Source organism: Castanea sativa, chromosome 3 (genome assembly GCF_040712315.1).
Source record: "Castanea sativa cultivar Marrone di Chiusa Pesio chromosome 3, ASM4071231v1".
NCBI lineage: Eukaryota > Viridiplantae > Streptophyta > Magnoliopsida > Fagales > Fagaceae > Castanea > Castanea sativa.
The window spans coordinates 35,296,943-35,317,338 of NC_134015.1; the positions used below are offsets into that span (position 1 = coordinate 35,296,943).

Below are 20,396 nucleotides of genomic sequence, written 5' to 3' on the forward strand. Positions count from 1 at the left end.
TCACCAACTCTTTAACGTGTTTTACATGCAGTCCCATTTTTACCTCTCTTACTTCCATGGCCACCAACCCACTGTACCAACGTAAGCTGCCACATGAAACTCAACTATGAGACCTTCGCAGCACAGTGGTTTGGCATTTTGGAAAACGGACTAGGTAAAAGTAATGGGGAAAAAAATTCCCCCATAACTGGTGCACCGACCAATTAAGGGTGAGTTTGGTTAACCATTTTTTAAAAATTGTGGTTTTAAAAAGTGCGGTATGAAATTTTGTTTTTTAAAAAAGCAGAGTGTTTTTAAAAGCTATCGAAAATTGCTTTTTGAAAAAGCTGTGTTAGGTAGCACTTATCAAAATTGTGGTTTGAGGTATAAATTACCAAAAATGACTATACATACATATAAGGAATTCTTTATACTTGTGTTTTTTTCTTTTCTTTTTTTTTCCCCCTTTTTTTATTAAGAATTCATTCATGTGATTTTATCTTCTTCTTATTAATAATAATAATAATAATTAATAACTTCATGGTAATAATAAATGACTCTCTTAATAAAAGATTTTTTGTAAAATAGTAAGTGGATTTGCATTTTTCATTATGAAAACAAAATTAATATCTTAGAAGTTAAAAACCAATAATTTTGGTATAATGAATCTCTTCAAAATAGAATTTTATTAATACTTATCTTTTAAATTGAGTGGTTCTTCTAGGACCACAAATTATTTCACAATTTTCTTCCACAACTATGATGTAGCAACTGTGAGTGGTTGCCTACCACTTACTCATAAACCCACAATTTTTTCTCTACCACTCCCATTATGCCACATCACAATTGTAACAAAGAAGTTGTGAAATAGTTTGTAGCTATATTTTTTTTCCCTTTAAATTTGTAATTAATTTCATTATTTAAATTTGATGTGCCCATGTTTGTTTTTTTGCTAAATGCATGTCTTTCACGTTGCTTAACTCCCAAACCCAAAACCTCTTTCTTTTTTCTTCTCTCTTTTTCTCATCCACAAACTCAAAAACCTCCTCTGTTTGTTTTTTACCCTTTTTTCTTTTTCCTGCTCTCTTTTTCTCATCCACAGATCCACTCTTTCACTTCATCCTCATCTTCTTATTTTCCTCTTCTTCACTTTCCTCCACACACTGACACAGCCACACAGGTCTCTCTCTTGCTCTCTCTCTGTACCCAAATGAAGAGCAGCACTGCAGCACCAAGCCACCAACACAAAAGTAATACTCCACCCTCATAAGCTCCATCATGCCATAGTTACAGGCCTTATCTTTCAATCTCACACATAAAACCAACTATGACATCCTCAACCAAACCCACAAATCAAGTCTCAGCCTTTACGACTTCAATCCGACCTTCCATCTCCAACGATTTCCTCCACTATGCCACAACTTTCAACTCTCCCACTCCACCCAATGAGTCTCTTTTACTGACTGTATTTTTTGTTGTTAGAGATTAAGGTAAAATTGGGGATTCAAAAAAAAACTAAGGGTGATACAGGGACAATATGCAAAATAATCAACAGTAACATGGGATGCAACCGTGCGTTTTAGAATTCCACCTCAGATGGTCCAATACCAAAAAGCACTTTTCAATAGTTTTTTATTTGAAAAGGCGCAATTTGGAAATCTTATCAAATACCCAAAAAAAAAAAACATAGAATATTTCATTCATTTTCTTTTCAAAATAGGACAACCCAGTGATGAACCCACAAAAGCAAGAACTAATCCTAACCTAATATGAAAAACATAAATGTCAATCCAGAATTATTTTATTTTCATAGTATGGTTCAATTCAAAAGTATTCAACTGACAAATGTTAAAAATTTATTGAACATTTCATTTATTAAAAACATTCACATGAACACATGCATAAATAAGCTAACTCGCTGGCAAAGAATATTGGTTACTGCACAAAAAACCAGGTTGGTTCCTTACAAAAGTAACACATATTGAACATTATTAGTTTATTACTATATGATGTAGGAATCCACTTGGTTCTAACATTCTGACTTCTGAATGGAATAGGAAGAAAAATAGAAGCCAAACAAAGGTTCAACTAAGCACTACCACCTACATAGATTCAAAAATTTAATAATCTAGAATCAAGAATTTCATAAAAAATTATACCTGGATGGTTGTTTCCAAGATCCATTTGCTGCCAAAACAAAAGGTGTTGCAGAAAGTTCAGGTATGATAGTAATATCATCTTCAATCAAAAGTTTCACATCATGTAAAATGGCTGAAAAAGCTTCCTGCTGTGAAACAAACTCACACATGCGGTTGAGCACATAATCTTTGTAGAGTTCCACCATAGAGGGTTCTTTAATCTCCAAATACCTTCTTAAAATCATTCTTTCCTTTTCTGATTCTGTGCGTACAAATTCATCATTCAAAAGAACCTCATGTACACCACTGGGTTTAAGGCATTTGATAGGTTCACTCAAACTTACTAGCTTTCTACTTCTATACGACTCAAACATAGGTAGGCATTTGATGATTTCGATATGTATGTTTTCCATTTGCTCTTCACAGAACCATTTGGACTGAAGAATAAAACTCCGAAGTTCATGCAGCTCCCCTTCTGATGCATCATCAAAAAGCCCCTCAATGTTCTCTGGCTTACCCGCAAGTGCCAGAAACGCATTTAATATTCCAGTTGCCGTTGGTGGCTGCACAAACCTTTCCAACTGTGGATGATCTATTGGCAGGTCACGCCTCAAGAATAGACATCCTACTTTCAGCAACAGAGAGGACATGTTCTCACTCCACCCAGTATCTTTAATCACATTTGAATTTTCAACTAGTTGCAAGAGAAAATTACTCCCAGCAGGCAGAATAGGCCACTTAGAAAACACACAGAGGTTATCACTCGATGACTTCAGATAACCCCACAGAAGTTTTATCCAGTCTAAACTTGGATGGCCCTGATGCCCGGGGGTCCAAGTGACCTGTTTTGCATGCTGCCACTCTGCTGGAAGTAATTTCAAAAAGAGTTTCTCCAGCAGATGGCATGATAGAAAGGAAATATTTGAGTCTTCACCAAAGGCTATGTCACATAGCTTCCCATGAACTAATTCTGGGATTCCGCCATCTACTAGTTGATTTGGAACTGAATCCTTGAGAAGACCATACTCGTCCCCCTGTGCAATATAGATTCTTCCACCAAAACCTTTCTTGTCAAATGTTGTAAATGAACCATCAGCAAGAGGTAACAATGGTAAACCACACAGGCTATCAAACTGAATAGGTACTTTTAAGTCAAGCAAGCAATATTCAAGGGTCAAAATCATTGCATTCCGGTCCATAAATCCACGTTTTCTCCGAATCAACAAAGTCCTTAAGAACTGTGGTGTAAGGAAATGCAATGTAGGGCAAAATTCCATAAATCTTTCTGCCAGTGGCTGAGAAACAATTACAAGAGGTAGACCAGCATCTGACAATGCTTGAGCAAGATCATGTGCCTTGTGGAAAGTAAAATCAGGAAAGATAGCTTGCCTGGTTGAAATCCACCGCCCCCCATTAGCTTTGGTAAATAATACACGAACACCAAAATCAGCAACAAAATTGTAGAGTTTCCGTACAACCGATGCCCAAGGCTCTAATCCTGTTGTTGGCCATAATGAAAAGAACAAATCACAAGGGCCAATCTCCAGTGCAACTTTCTCAAGCAGATGACCATAAGCAGGGGCAACAACATCTTCAAGGATGTAAACATTCCAGTCTGACCGTTTTTTTCCACCACCTGCCATGTCATTACCAAACCAGATGTCCCTACGATTTGAAGACAATTCAAAATAAGCATTAATATGTGCTGGAAGACCAGTGTTAATTGGCAGTGGTAAAAAACAGAAGGCACGGCCTTCAAAATCCTTCCTATTTTGAGTGGAAGCTGAAGGAAGCTGAAACAAATCAGGAGTAAAAGAATCCTCTGTCTTTGGGACATTCAATTCCTTATCAACCTTGACAGAATGTAAATATGCAGCAACACATGCCCAAGGGATAAAATTATGGAACTTATCATTAGATGCTACAGAAGGGCTTTTAGCTTGCCCACCACCTATACATTCAGTGGTCATCCAAAAATGCGATACATCGCCAGATGAACTGTGCTCCGTAGTAACAATCTTTTGCCATTTATATGGCAAATTTCCATCAATGGAATTGCTCAATTTCTTCAGGAACAGATCTTTATCCATCCCACCATGCTGTTTTCCATTAATAAAGCTGAACATGTCCTGTAGTGCATTGGATTGGACTTCAGGATCACTAATGCAGCGTTTGTCCACACGATGTATAAGCTGCATTTCATGTCCAGGTCCCTCCTTCACAAAAACAGAGATAGTTTTCACAAAACGCAGAAAAAGCAAAGCATCAGACACAACCTCAGAAAAAGAAGTAAAAAGAGAGATGACATCTTCAGCAGCATATGCTTCTTTCTTTATTTGGCTTCGGGAAGCAACACTCTCAGTCCTAAGTGGGAAACGGAACAACGTACCAGGAAATGGATGCTGTAAATCACAACCAAAGTGCAAGTATGGAGAAAATTGATCAGGAAATTGTTCCAAAATTCTTCTACCCACAAATCTAATTCGCAGGCCGGGGTGGGACGGGGAGATCCCAGGTAAATTATGAGCATGAGGATCAAACATAACAATGTTTTCCCCAGAAACAAATGTGGGGATATCTGTAAAATGATAGACACAATTAAAACCTAGCCCAAATCTTCCAATTGCAAAAGGATTCTCTAGTTTACTTTCCTGACCAATGCGTGAGATTGCATAAAGATCTTGCGGACTGAAAACAGAGTCATTAAAACAGTACAGTGCAGGGCCTTGCCAATCTGCCATTTCAGGAGAGAGAACAGAAGAAGTCCCATATTGAGTTTTATCCAAGAGAAAGATCACCTCAGAAGCCGCTGCATCCTCTGCATTTTGCAACAGCTCAAATAGAATCCCAGGTCCATCTGCATACATTTCAAGTATATGTTTAAGCCTAGTCGTCAAAGCTTCATGCTGTCCAAAAGCTTCTGCAGCTCCAGACAAACTCAGATTCATTGAATCAGCACTTTCAGCTAGCAAGGTTCTACGAAGCGAGCAGACACCAAGTTTCTCAGCAACATCGTTGGATATGTTCCCATGAACAAATTTTTGAACTGTTCTCTTTGCATTTAATGTCAAATTTGACACACCATGAAATGAGCTATTAGGATCTTCTGAGCCAAGCAACCAGGGGGCATCATTATAAACCAAGTTACTGGCAGGAAATAGTCTGCCAGAAACATCAGGTAAATAGACCTCAACTTGCTGGTCATGGAAATGAGCTTCAGATAGATGCTGCACAATCAGTATGGCTGCTCTGATTTCTGGTGGATCAAGAGGAGTGGAACCCTTTTTCACTGCCATTCTAAACAGAATATTAGCATAATCACTGGGATTCAACAGTTCTTGAATGCCAAGTTCTAAAAATAAATTCCTGAAAACTGCTAAATCAACAGGAATAACACGTATATATGGAGCCAAATGAAGTGGGCCATCCAGGACTACCTCGTTCATTGTTGCAAATCCATCTCCCACCCATATCCAACGACAACCTTCAAGAACAGCCTTTACAATGTCCATCTCATCTGAGCCAATCAAGCTTGTCAATATTGAGTATATTCTTGGCATTGCCATGGCTAATTCCTGCCTAAGAACCTGATCTTTCACCAACTCATTATTTTTTCCAAGCTCAAGTAGTTGTGCAGCAATCACACTTCCACCTGGTGGAGAAGACCATCCAAGGCTATACGATAGTGCTGTGGAAGAGCATTCTCCATCCAGTATTCGCATGCTAGCAGAAACAATCCACAAGTCTGTTTGCAATCTTACAAGCTTGGGGGGAGCAACCATGGCTGATACAACAGGCCATGGTAATGCTTGAAAAGGCGCAAAAACTAAAACTGGGCACCAGCAGATCATCCGCAGATCACTCCAGAACTTCTCAAGGTCAGATTTAAAGTTGCGAGGTCTGAATGCAGTTGCTGCTCGTGAGAACATTCTGTTCACTGTTCCCTGATCATCATTTGCTGGACTGGGTAGCCACTTCATAGCATTAGCTTCTAAGTAGGAGAGGAGTACTTTGCCTCTTGAATATGCCTTTTGCTGATCTTCATGCATTAATCGTTCTACCTGTCGAGCACTTTGTATAACTGTCTCAGGAGATACAGATGTTCTAAGGCCCAAACCTAGTAGCATGTCCAAAATGCCAGATTCTTGGAAAGGACCACAAGGGAAACTATCAGAGTCTTCAAGTAATGCATATAATTCGTCATTACGAGGATCATACAGCACACCAGGACACCTTAGAGCACCTCTACAGGTTGGGACAAATTCCAAACTTCTCAAGCATTCCCTGAGAGATGAGTCCTCAATACACAACTGTGGTAGGTTTTGCAAAACAGAGAGCATGATGCTGTCACGAATGTCAGGTTGCAACTCCCTGACTCTATTGAACACCTGTTGTCTATAGAAATACGCTTTCCCCATTCTCTCAACTCCATAATACCTCAACAGAATCTCTTCTTCACCAGTTGAAGAGCCAACAATGAACTCACCTCCCAAAAAAAATTCAGGGACATCTAATGGTGGTAAATATTTTTGAGGATTTTCTAGATCAGAAAATTGGAAATCTTGAGCAGATCCTCTACCATAGACTCTATAAATAGGAAGCTTCTTGCAATTTTTTATGTTGGAATCATCCATGCATTCTCCAACATACCATTTTGGATTAAGAAGAAATCCACGAAGTTCATCCCTCTCTTTCACTCCCAGAATATGAATAGTTTGCACTATGCTGCCAACCTCTGAAGAGACAATATCAAATATGGATTCCAAAACACCTGCAGCATCACCATCACATACATAGTGACATAAATCCGGGTGTCCAACTCCATAATTCTGGCTTAGTATCTTACATCCAATCATAACAAGTACATCTTGCATCTCAATGGAAAGTTTTACTGCATTGATCAGTTTCAATTGTCTAGAAATTCTGTGCAGGTGCCCAGATGTGGATGGCAAGATAGGCCAATCACCAAACAACAATAAGTTCTCACACTGATTCTGAAGATATTGCCAAAATAACACAAACCATGATGAAGTTGGATGATTACAACAAGAATCTGGGTCCCATAACACTTTACTTTTATATTTCCAGTCAGCAGGTACAAACTTAGGGAATAACTGAAGGAAATAATTAACACTGAAAAAAACAAGATTTGACCTTGATGACCGTGCAACACCAGAAAGTCTATTCAGTATATTGAGAGGAATATTCTGATCAATTACTCTATCAGAAATTTGCCGAAGTAAAATGTACTCTGACTCACTGCAAACAAAATAGGAAATTCCTTTTGAAGCTTCCAACAATAATCCAAAATCACCATTTGCCAAAGGAAGTAATGGTAGATTATATGCATATGTAACAACTTCATCATCTACTATGTCTTCAAGACAATATTCCAAGAGTACAAGCTTGTAAGTTTTGCCTAAAGAAACAAGAGTTTTGCATCCCCTAAGAAAATGGCGTACCACGTCAGGAGTGATCACTTTCTGCTTAAAATCAGAAGCATCTTTGAGAAGCATATTAAATAAAATATTGGGTACATGAACAATAGGCATTCCTAGCTGCACCAGGGCCTCACTGAGTTCCTTACTTTTACTAAATTCCTCGTCATATAGAAAAGCTTCATCTGGTGAAACCCACTTTCCACTTTCAAGTTCAGAATACAAAACAGGAGCATTACGAATGTTTCTGTATATCTGCTTGACCAAAACATTCCATGGCTCTTCAAAAGATCCATTGGGCCATAAAGAATAGTACAAATTTGTTGGACCTAGCAACCCTCGCACACCAAGCAGCAATTGTGTGAAAGTAGGGGCCACAACATCTTCTAAAAGAAGCCTATTCCAGGTAGAACGCATTTTCCCACTTCTGTCCATGTCAGCTCCATACCAAATGCCACGACGGTTAGATGAGACCTCAAAGTACCCATTAACTTGGACAGTCAATCCAGTTCTTACAGGTAGCGGAAGGAAACAGAATGCCTGACCACGCTTTAGAACATTATTCTGTTAAAAATCATAGTAATTATATGAGAATTTCTTTGAATATAGATGAAAAAAGAAGAGGAAAAGGGAGGGGAAGAAAAGAAAAAAGAGATCCAAAACAAGAAAATAACTAACTAAAAGCAGTAAGTTGTGGGTTTTTTCAATAGTAATTGACCGATTAGCCCCACAAACATGCACATAAAATAACAATAATATTAAGACAGAAAAAACCAACCTTCTAAACTAAACTCTTAGAAATAAGCTCCACAAGAACATACTTAACTCAGGAAACCTGAACTAACAGCCTAAGTTGAGCATGCGCCAAGCAAATGTAAAGTCGGAAAAAATGAAAAGCAATATAATCGTCATAAATAAATATAAAAATTGAATTAGAAACAAATACTTGTATACAAAAAAGATATTTCAGGCTAGTGGAGTATTAAGACAGGAAAAACCAACCTTCTAAACTAAACTCTTAGAAATAAGCTCCACAAGAACATACTTAACCTATGAAGCACGGGTGCGTTTCGGGACTCGGGTGCTGGTGCGGGTGCGGGACTCGGTAATTTTTGAAAAATGTGGGTGCGGGTGCGGCGGGACTCGGCAATTAAAAAATTATTAAAAATATTTTTATTTATATTTTCTATATATTTTTACTATTAAAATATTTTTAAAAAACATATTACTATGCCTTGATTCACAAAACAAAGAAAGAAGAAAGCAAGAAACACAAAACAAAACACAAAACCAAAAAGAAAACACAAAAAAAAGCAACAAATATTCAAAATAAAATTGAGGAATGACAGATTTAGGGTGTTTGGGTCTCATTCAGAGCCGATTTTGGCTGTTCCGACAAGATTCAAGGCTGATTTCGGCCTGTTTCGGCCGTTTCGGTCGCCGGTCGATACGGCCGATACGACTTGATTCGGCCCGAATCGGCACGAGTCAAGCCGCGTTGGCGCGAGTCGGCTGAAAAAAAATGAAAACACGTGGTAGACGCGGCCCAACGCGGCACCGACGCGCGAGCACCGGCATCCCTCGCGCGTTGCCGCGTCAAACGCGGGTGCGGCACCACTGGCGCCGCGTCCGTGCATCCTAGTACTTAACTCAAGAAGTCTGAACTACCAGCCTAAGTTGAGCATGCACCAAGCAAATGTAAATAAATAGTCGGGAAAATTGAAAAGCAATATAATTGTTGTAAATAAATATAAAAATTGAATCAGAAACAAATACTTGTAGACAAAAAAGATATTTCAGGCTAGTGAAGTGTGAATCAGCTAATATGCAGACTAGTGAATCAGCCAGCGAGTGGAACAAGAAGACCTAGAACTAGCACACGCAACCGAGCAAGCTTTTTATTAAACTTCAGCCAAGATGTTTAATAACAGTAAAGGAGAGACATATTGTTGCCATCTTTCTCTAAAGGCTTTCCCAAAGTACCTTTGGCCAATCTCATGGGAGAAAAGGAAAAGAAAAGAAAGGAAGAAAATGACCACTCTCAATGAGAATTAATCATGAGGATCAACTCTTATCCAAAAGCATCAGGCTCTATAAAATGGATCTGTCATAAAAGGCCAAGGCTCAATTACACTACCATGAAAAACTAGCACGAATAATAAAATTTTAAAGCATACCTAACCAGTACACGCATTTCCTGTTTGAATTGTTTTAGACATCTCACTTTTGTATCACATTGAAATAAATATATCCGTGATATATTATGGGGGAAGGTGAGGGGTCAAACAGAGTTTCCCTTGCTGGATTGAATCCATTACTTACGAGGGGAGGAGACATCATTTGCTTTCTCGTTCTTCTTTTCATTGCACAACATCATAGTCTTCATAAACGAATGAAAGAAAACATCCTCTAAAGTTTCACAGGACATGTTCATCAAATGCTCTTTCTTGCTAAACCATAAGCCAAATGGCAAACCATTAAGGCAATTGAAACAACCAAAGTAAAAACCAGGGGTAGAAAGATATGATATATAAGATAACTGTATATATTTAAAATATTAAGAGGCATTATATGCAGCTTGTACAATCAATCTAAAGTTAATTAGATTGAAACAATGCACAAGATATACAGTTGAAAGGATCCTAAAAAACAGCAATTAGATTGCAACAGAAGATAAACAGTTGAAAAGTTCCAAAATCCTGTAGGATGGTAACAGTGTATAAGATATAGAATTGAAAGATTTCCAAAAGGTTCGCATTCATGTAGGACAGATGCATATAACATGGCAACTAAGCCTAAACTATATAGCTTTGTATTTGAAAAAGGCTCAAACTTGTACCCAAATACCTAGCCAAAATTGTACCAAATTGAAACGTTCTATATGTCACTTTGTGTGTGTGTGTGTGTGTGTGTGAGAGAGAGAGAGAGAGAGAGAGAGAGAGGGAGGGAGAGAGATGTTTGCAATAGAAGACTGAATATTGAGAATTACATTCAATGAACCATCTGATGTGCATACTGCAACTGATGCCCATGGCAGCAAGTGAATATCATATTCTTTCGATGCAGTAGACGAAAAAGAACCAATTCTACTAGACGCTGAAGCCATTGTTTGCACTACATAAAAACTATCCGTCCTCTTCTCACATTGGGTTCCAATCGTAGCTTCACTCAAGAAGTCCATTGAAAAGGCATCCATCTCGCCATTGGTAGAATTAATTGACTTTGATAACCTCAGTAATGCCTGTCGATGCCAAACAGTATCATTGTTTGCAGAACTCACTGAGCACAAATAAAGCATCCTTGGTTCAGGTTCCCCAACATCCCACACATACATTTCAATGCACATAACACTTTTGAGAAAGAGTAGTGTGAAAACTCCTTCCTCATACAGCTGAACAAACATGGAAGAGATATCATCTTCTGAGTACGCATGCCTCGAGAGCTTACTTCTGACTGCTTGATCTACATTCCTCAAAGGGAAACGGAATAAAGTTCCAGCAAAAGGCATTTTCATGTCACAACCAAAAGCACAATATGGAAAGAATTGGTCTTTATACAGTGATATGGCTGAAGAACTAACATAGTCAATTCGCTTTCCAGGATTGGCTGCAGAAACCTTAGGAAGGTAAAAACCCTGAGGATCAAATAATACCACATACTTGCCACTGACAAATGAAGGCAGATCAGTTAAATGATACACCGAGTTGAAGCCAACCCTAGAAAGGCAAATCATCAAAATAAAGTAAGAAGAAATATTCAAATCCCAGAAATTACACCAAGATTAGGCTGTAATAAGATAATATCTAGTACTGGAGATGGAACATAAGTAGCACAAGTGCACAACCGATTCTTACATCCAGAAAACAAAACCAAACATTTATCGGGGCTATAGTAAAATAGTGCATTAAAAAACATTTTGAGTTTTCACATATATAAGATAAAGACTGGCAGTACTTTTCTCTCTTTTGGATAGAAGATCAACAAGCTGTAAGAATCACAGGAGGTTGAAACTTAATTTATTTATTTTTTTAAGGAGGAAGTAGGAAACTTCAATTAAGAGTATATTAGCCTGCTTAAAAAATAATAAAATAATAAAAAATAAAAATCTCTTTTTTTCCTCCACCTGTTGGTATAGCAAATGGACTTCAAGAAACTACTACAACAGGATTCTCTGTGGGGATGTATTGGCAATAAATTTAAATATCACCTATGTAAATTAGAATATGGTTTGTGCCCCTATTAAATATGGGGATTGGGTGTCAGAAATCTTTTCTTTTTCTTTTTCTTTTTCTTTTTTTGTTGATAAGTAATGGAAAATCTTTTGGTTTTTCAAAGCCCTATTAGGGCAATGGTTACAGCGGCATGGGAGTTCATGTGGAGGATGGTGCTCAAAAAAGTAAGCAACTCATGGGGTAGGCTTGTGGAAACATATTAGATGTGGTGGAGGTAGGTAGGATATAGTGATTTGGTACACCAACCAGAAGCCATGGATATTAAGTTAAAACTTTTTATAAGTCCCTAAATACAAAGGATGATAATTCCTTCCTCCAAAAACATTTCTTACACAGCAGTGCTGAAAGGCAAGGGAGAGCACAGTAACATCACAAAAAGCAAACTCAACCAATGATCAAAAAAAATGAAAGGCAACAACAGTATAGGAAGTTGAAATACGTAGGTAGAAAATCCTGGCAGAACCCATCTATCTATATATAATATAAAAGTGAAACGTTTGACTTTTTTTTTTTGCCACTCCTTATTGCGCCACGTAGCTATATAAATTTATGCCATGTATACATTTAAAAACACCAAACAATTGTGCCTTTTCTTTTTTCAATAGGCACATTTTCAGTCAATAGGAACCTTTTCATTCAATAGGCACATTTTCAGTCAACAAAGACATTTTCGGTCAATAGGCATTTTTTCATTCAATAAGCACATTTTCAGTCAATAGACACCTTTTGGTATATCCAATATGAAAGGTTATGACCTTTTAAAAGACACCTTTTGGTATATCCAATTTGAAGAGTTATAACCTTTCAATAGGTTCCTTTTGGTATATAATATAACAACCTATCTTATATATAACTATATATACAACAAAAATTAAAAATAAAACAACATTGTTTTCTTCTGCTTAAGTAATAAAACTTTGTGCTATTCCTGCCAGAAAATTATAACAAGGATGGAGAACTTTTGGGATTGAATTAAGAAGGCTATTGGAACCTTCTCTATATGCGTTGGGAGGATTGAAGTTTGTACCGTACAGGTCTAAGCAGATCCCAAAATATCGTCCTGCCATGTCCTATGTGGAAGCTGCCAAAGCACCAGTGCATGCAAGGTTGAAGCATATTTAGCAACCTTCCATCAAAGAAAAGGCTAAGGATGGTACTGTGAAGAATATTGTGGAGCTTCCGAGTGATAATTCTCGCACACTGGCAATAGTTTATGAAACTCAAGCTAGAAGTTTTCCCCAGGCAGCCGTGGGTGGTGGTGAGGGTGGTGAAGGTGGTATTAATGGTAAGAATAAAATTGAGGAGAAAATCCCGGAAGGAAATAATCTCAATATTCCATTGAAGTACAATTTGAACTCAAAAATTGTTGAGTTTGGAAAGCTGCGTGATAGTAGGAAGGCACGTTGGCTAGGGAGAGGGCTGACTGTGAATGTGAATGAATTTGGCAAGAGGCGGGTATCTTGGGATGGTGTTAAGGGTGATAAGCAAGCTGGCAAATGGGTAGCAAGTAATAATGCCCAGACTAAAATAGTGGGACTGGGCCCATCCAAGCAGCAAGCCCAAGCTCTATTGGGGAATGAAAAACCCAGTTTGGGCCTGGGTCTATCAAGCCCAATTCATTATGAGGCTGGCGAGAGTTCCTCTAGTGGAATAATTGCTCTAGAGTCTTCTACCCAAAATGTTCCGAGTTTAGGTAGGTGTGAACTCAATGCCACGAAGGTTCTTGAGAGCTCAATGGTTTCGCCCACCACATCGGAGCTGCCTGTGAGGTCGTCGAAGGTAATTTTGGACGTGTTTTCTCCCTTAGCAGCGACGGATGTGGCCGGTGAGGGTGGTCAGCACAGCCCAACACGATGTGTTCAGTCAACCTCTGCATCGACAGGACCAACAGTGGCGGCCCAAGCATCCCAAGAGCCGATACTGGTGATCAGTGCTCCAAGTGGGCCGAGGTTGGTGCCGATGGTGTCCTTGGCCACGATATTGGAACCAGTACTGACCTTAATCGACCCAATAGTGTCAACACTGGGGTCTTTGTCTTATCTAGTGGTTTCGGATGTTGGGGGTGAGGATTTTGTGGGCTCAGAAGGATCGGTTACTACAAATAACGAGTCTGATTTCGAGGAAGCTCACCTACATGGTCCAACTATTAGGGAATTGGTCAGAGATTTGGATAAGTCTTGGGGCAACTCCAAAGAATGGATATTACAATTGCATGATGGAAGGCAATTAGTGCTCCCACTGTCACTGTATCGATCTCCGAATTGTATGTCAGCCTGCTCAAGCTTGGAGGGAAAGTATGTACCAGGTAATGCTTATATTACTAATGACGGGCAGAGGGTTAGTTGGGAAGATGAGGGTGAGGGGATAGTAGAGTGGTCGGCTGTGGTTCCCAGGTCAGAGAATGAGATGTTGGAATTTGATGAAAAGTTGAGGTCTTGTGAGAGAGGTGATGAGCCACTAGTTGTGGTACCTTTGGCCACTGAAGGTCCTTTGGAGCTGGTGTCTAGTCAGGGGAAGAAGATTAGGTGTAATGTGGATAATTGTCAATTATCACAATGGGTAATCAATAGGATAAAGGCTTTTAAGAAATCTGTGGGCACGTCGTTGGAAGGTTTTGAGGAGCAAATTACAAGATTGTTACTAGCTATAGAGGCCAGAAAGAAATATTAACAAAAACTTGTGGTGGGTGATCAGAAGAAGTTGGTCAAGTCAAGTCAGAAAGGTCAGCGGGAGTTGAAGAATTTGTTGTCATCCTTGAATGGTGAGTATGATCCAAATAAAGCAAGGAGTGCAAGTTTTGAGCGGGCTGTTGTGCCTTATCAATGAGTGTGAAGATTATTTCTTGGAATGTTAGAGGGTTGAATGAGCAGGATAAAAGGCTCAGGGTTAGAAATTTGATTAGGAAATGGGGGCCAGATGTGGTTTGTCTTCAGGAAACCAAAATGAGGCTGATTAATAGAGCGGTGGTTCGTAGCTTGTGGGGTGGACAACATGTTGATTGGTCTTACTTAGGTTTTAGTGGAGCTTCTGGAGGGGTGTTAGTGATGTGGGACACTCGGGTAGTGAATAAAATGGAAGAAGCAATGGGGAGATTTTCGGTTTCTTGTAAATTCACAAGTGTGTCAAATCAGTTTGTTTGGGCGTTCACTAGTATTTATGGTCCTAATTTACACCGAGATAGGAAGTTTTTATGGGAGGAACTCTATGGCTTGAATAGCTGGTGGAGTGTCTCATGGTGTGTGGGTGGTGATTTTAATGTGGTTAGGTTCCCTTTTGGACGTTTAGGGTCTAATTCTTTCACTGCTACTATGAGGGAGTTTTCCAATTTTATTTCGGAACAGGGTCTCATTAATCTGCCATTGCAAGGGGGTACCTTTACTTGGGCAAATTCAAGAGAAGTTGCCTCGAAGGCTAGCCTGGACAGATTTTTGTTTTCTGCAGATTGGGAGGATAAGTTTCCAACAGTTTCTCAAAGACGGTTGTCTAGATTGTGCTTGGATCATTTTCCAATTGTCCTTGAGGGTGAATCTTTTCAGAGAGGGAGTATGCCGTTTAGATTTAAGAATATGTGGCTTAAAGCTGAGGGTTTTGTGGATAGGGTTCGGTCTTGGTGGGATTGCTATCAGATTCATGGTGCGCCGAGTTTTATTTTAGCCAATAAATTAAAGCTCCTAAAAAATGATTTAAAAAGATGGAATGTGGAGGTGTTTGGTCATGTTGAAGATCGGATTAAAAAATTGTGGAAGGACTTGAGTGTTCTTGAGAATATGGAGGAGAGTTGGGGATTATCAGAGGAGGAAAAAGTAGAAGTGGGAAGAATTCGGGATGAGTTAGAAAAAGCTACTCTGTTGGAAAAAATGTGTTGGAGGCAGAAATCTAGAGTTCTCTGTGTTAGGGAAGAAGACAGAAATACTAAATTTTTCCACCGTATAGCTAATTCTCACAGGAGGGTTAATTCTATTAATAGACTTATGGTGGATGGGGAGTTATCGTCAGACCCGGCAGTCATAGCAGATTGTATTTCTCAGTTCTATAGGCAACTTTATTTTGAGGATGTGGCTCATAGACCTGTCTTAGATGATGTGGACTTTTCTAGTATCTCGGTGGAAGATGCAAACTGGTTAGATAGGCCTTTTGAGGAGGAAGAGATGTTTGGGGTGATCAATGTTTTTAATGGTGATTAGGCACCTGGCCCGGATGGCTTTTCCATGGCATTCTTCCAGTCTTGTTAGTGTGTCTTGAAAACAGAAATTATGGCTATATTCCACAATTTTCATAGTCAGGCGGTGTTTGAGAAAAGTCTTAATGCTTCATTCCTTGCCCTTATTCCCAAGAAGGTGGATGCTGTGGAGGTTAAGGACTTTCGGCCTATTAGCTTAGTTGGTGGATTTATAAGATTATTTCTAAGGTGTTGGCTAATCGGCTCAGTAAGGTGGTGCATGGGCTTATTTCGGATTCACAAAGTGCCTTTGTGAAGGGTAGACATATTTTGGATTCCGTTTTGATTGCTTCTGAATGTATTGATAGTAGATTGAAGTCAGGAGTTCCAAGTGTGCTGTGTAAGTTGGATGTGGAGAAGGCGTATGATCATGTGAGTTGGGATTTTTCAATGTATATGCTTCAGCATTTTGGTTTCTCAGAGAAATGGAGAAAATGGATAAGGTATTGCATTTCAACAGTAAAGTTTTTTGTTCTGATCAATGGTAGCCCATCTAATTTCTTTGGAAGTTCTAGGGGGCTTCGGCAAGCGGATCCATTATCTCCATTGTTGTTTGATATTGTGATGGAGGCATTAAGTCGTCTGTTGGATGTGGTTGCCTCCGCTGGGCAATTCTCAAGCTTTTATATGGGTAATCCGGCTGGTCCATCAGTGATGGTGTCCCACCTTTTATTTGCAAATGACACGCTGATTTTTTGTGATGCTAATCCTTCTCAGATTGCTAATTTGAGGGTGATTCTTGCTAGATTTGAGGAGGTATCAGGGCTTCATATTAATTTGGGAAAATCTGAGTTGGTACCGGTTGGTGGGGTGCATAATTTGAAGGCTTTGGTTGGTCTGTTGGGGTGTGGGCAATCTTCTCTGCCCTTGAAATACTTGGGCCTTCCTTTAGGTGCAAAGTTTAAGGATTTATCTGTTTAGAATCCTATCCTAGAGAGAATGGAAAGGAGATTAGCAGGTTGGAAGATAATGTATTTATCTAAAGGGGGTAAGGTGACACTCATTAAAAGCTCACTCTCGTCTTTACCTACATATTTCTTTTCCCTTCTTCCTTTACCGGGTAAGGTGGCAAAGCGTATGGAGAAATTACAGAGAGATTTTTTGTGGAATGGGATTGGTGGTGAACCTAAAATACATTTAGTTAATTGGGCCAAGGTTTGTACGCCTTTGCAAGTTGGGGGGTTGGGAATAAGACGATTGGGAAGCTTTAATTCTACCTTGCTAGGACAGTGGTTGTGGAGGTATGGCATGGAGACTGATGCTTTATGGAGGAGGGTTATAGAGGCAAAATATGGGAATATTTGGGGTGGTTGGTGTACGAAAAAGGTGACAAATCCTTATGGGGTCAACCTATGGAGATACATTAGAAGTGGCTAGTTGAACTTCTCTAAACTCCTTGTATATGATGTGGGGAATGGTACTAGAGTGAAATTTTGGAAGCATGTGTGGTGCGGGGATTGTACTTTACAAAAGGCCTTTCCAGAGTTTTATTGTCTTAGTAGGTCAAAGGATTCCTCGGTGGCTGAAGTTATGGGCTGGTCTGCTGGGAGGGTTCACTGGAATGTGCAATTTCGTCATCCTCCACAAGATTGGGAAGAAGAAGCATTTTATCGGTTTATGGAGTTGGTCTATTCTTCGAAAGTGCGGGGGTTTGGCCCAGATAAGGTTTGTTGGAAGCCTGCAAGGAATAGAAGTTTTGAGGTTAGAGGATATTATAGCTCCTTCTATCTTCCTAATCCTATTTCCTTCCCATGGAGGATGATAGGGTACTCAAAGGTTCCTCCAAATGTGACTTTCTTTTCTTAGTCTGCTTCCTTAGGTAAGATCGTAGCAACAGACAACCTTCGTAAAAGACGTGTGATAGTGCTTGACTGGTGCTATATGTGTAAGAGTTGTGGAGAGTCGATGGATCATCTTCTTCTTCATTGCTCCATATCTTAGGAGTTGTGGTCTTTGCTGTTCTACTTGTTTGGTATTCAATGGGTTATGCCTCATACTGTTCTTGAGTTGTTTGAGACTTGGCAAGGAAAGTTTGCGCAACATCACCACAATGATGTTTGGAAATTAGTGCCTCATTGTTTGATTTGGTGCATTTGGCATGAAAGGAATGCTAGAAGCTTTGAGGGTCGTGAACGTTCTTTGTTAGAGATTAAGCCTTTTTTATTGCACACTCTCTTTAAATGGAGTGTGGTCTTTTCTCATTTTTCTTGTTCTTCCTTTTCTATTTTTTCTTGACCGTTGTACTTTTGTTTCTTGATTTGTGCCCTCATAGTACATCCCCAATGTACTCGGTTTGGCACTTTTTCTTTTATTAATAATATTCTTAAGTTGATTATCAAAAAGTTACTTTAGTGGTTGATTTTGAACATAGCAAACTAATTCTTCCAGAGTTATAGTCATTAAGTGATTAAATTATTAACTAATATTACTAATTAGTCATAGGGCATTATAGATATAGGAGATTTAAGAAAGGATATTACATGGAAGTACTGATATCTAGCTTATCCAAAAAAACAAAATGACTTGACTTGCAATTTTTGTGTTAAAATTACAAAAGTAGGACATATCTAAATGTTATATGAATTATATAAAAAGTTTTATTTCAATTTATATGATCATTTGATCATTTGATTGTTGCATTTCTCATTGATAATAATTTTTAAATTTTTTAAATTATTTTTTAAAAATGTGCGCTACACTTCAATCAAGCGCGCGCTTCCGCTTTGCACCTAGGCTCCAAGAGCCCTTTGCGCTTAAGTGCACCCCTCGCTTTTACCAACAGTCTTTATCACATTGAATGAATATGAGAGATGAGGGTTCCAAGTGTTTCCACTTGTCAAATCTAAGGAGACTTGCTGGAAGATTCTCCACCTGTCCCATTAGTAGGCCTGAGGTACTAGTAGGTAGTAGCAATTCTCTTACAGCCCAATACCAACAGGGATTGGACAGATAAATGGTCCTACATCTTATGAAAAGAGAGAATGTTCCACAAACCTGATTGGTTTGATTGATCATTCAGTCAATAAGGAAACAGAAGTATAGAGGCATCAGTTAGGAGGATTATTTTTCAAGACCCAGGATAGTGTAGATACATTTTGGTTAGAGAGACAATTCAACAAAAGATGAAGTCTTAGACGACGCAATTAAAAAACTCAAATGGCAATTAAGTGTCAATCCCTAATGGCTTCTTTAATACTTTTTGGGATGGGAAGTGATAAAAGAAAAGAAGATGTGACGAATACTTTTTGGGCTTTTCATGAAAAAGCAATTTTTGTTGGCCTCATCCCAAAATAAGTAAAGTAGGAGTAGGAGCATTGATTTCAAAGTTCAAACCATTTATTTAGTCTAATAATTGGGGAGCCAGGGAAGCTCTCTCAAAATGCATTTATCAAATTCTTGAATCTTGATTCAGTCCTAAATAATATAATAGTTGCCAATGCCATTGCTATTTTGTAAAAGTGAGTAAGCTAGCTACTGGAACTGGACAGACAGTAATCACATTTTCGAGGATCAAAAAAAGAAAGTAAATCTCAGTAGAAAGAAAGAATACCCGAATCGGCCGGTCTTCCAGGGCTGGGCGTGCTTACCACTCCCACCGATCCTGGAAATGCTAAGAAAATCGTCCTCGGTGAAAACGGCGTCGTTGAAGGCCAAGAGTGAGGGGCCTTGCCACTGGGCGAGGGAGTCGGACAAGAGGGACTGGGAAGGGTGGACACGGCGGTCCAGGCAGAGTCGGACGGTGGTGGCGCCCGCATCGTCGGCGTTCTGAATGAGCTCCTTTAGCACCGTCGTACCCTCCGGGTAGTTCAACAAAACCTCACGGATCCGCCGAGTCAGGTCTACCTTCTGACCGAAGTCTTCCAGTTCCACAAACATCGACGACGACGACGACATTTCGAGATCAGATCAGAGGAGACCTGCCTGTTTGGGTTTCATTTTTTTTGGAATTGAATTGTTCGCCTGAGGGCGATTGAAGCTATTTGCTTTCCTTTGTCTTTGTCGCTTTGTAAGGTTTTGCAGTTTGTAGTTCGTAGTTCGTAGTTGTGCGGGCCAAGCCCAACGAACGAATAGGTTTTTTTTTTTTTTTTTTTCAGTTCAAAATGCGCAAACTCCACGCATTCGGATTTATTTTTTTCAAAATATCACTCATTTTCAAACAATTTCCTCAGCTACACTTTCTTTTTTTTTTAATTATTTAGAAAACTAACATCCCTCGACTATTTTAGACTCAAATTTTATGTAACAACTCAATTCTTAAAATTTTGGGTTCCATGTGCTGGCAGCACTAAGGTGAAAAAATTATCCACATAAAACTCGAGTCTTTAAAACTCAAATTACATAAAAGAAAAACCAGGACAATGAAGAGCAAAGCAAAACCCCAACAATGGAT

At 39.1% G+C, this 20,396-nt stretch overlaps 1 protein-coding gene across 2 annotated transcripts in view; it reads right to left on the bottom strand.

Moving 5' to 3' along the window:
* The window catches only part of LOC142629662 (uncharacterized), a 65,402-nt gene extending 45,382 nt beyond the window's left edge, over nt 1-20,020 (bottom strand). Inside the window, exons 1-3 of one of the 2 annotated variants that reach the window (XM_075803692.1) lie at nt 19,557-20,020; nt 10,545-11,271; nt 2,139-8,119 (exon numbers count right to left, since the gene is read on the bottom strand). In XM_075803692.1, the coding sequence (XP_075659807.1) occupies nt 2,139-8,119; nt 10,545-11,271; nt 19,557-19,900 (7,052 nt within the window). In that variant the 5' untranslated portion in view covers nt 19,901-20,020. The remainder of the gene's footprint in view (nt 1-2,138; nt 8,120-10,544; nt 11,272-19,556) is intronic. The other variant, XM_075803691.1, reaches the window with a different exon arrangement.
* Between the last annotated feature and the right edge of the window lie 376 nt (nt 20,021-20,396).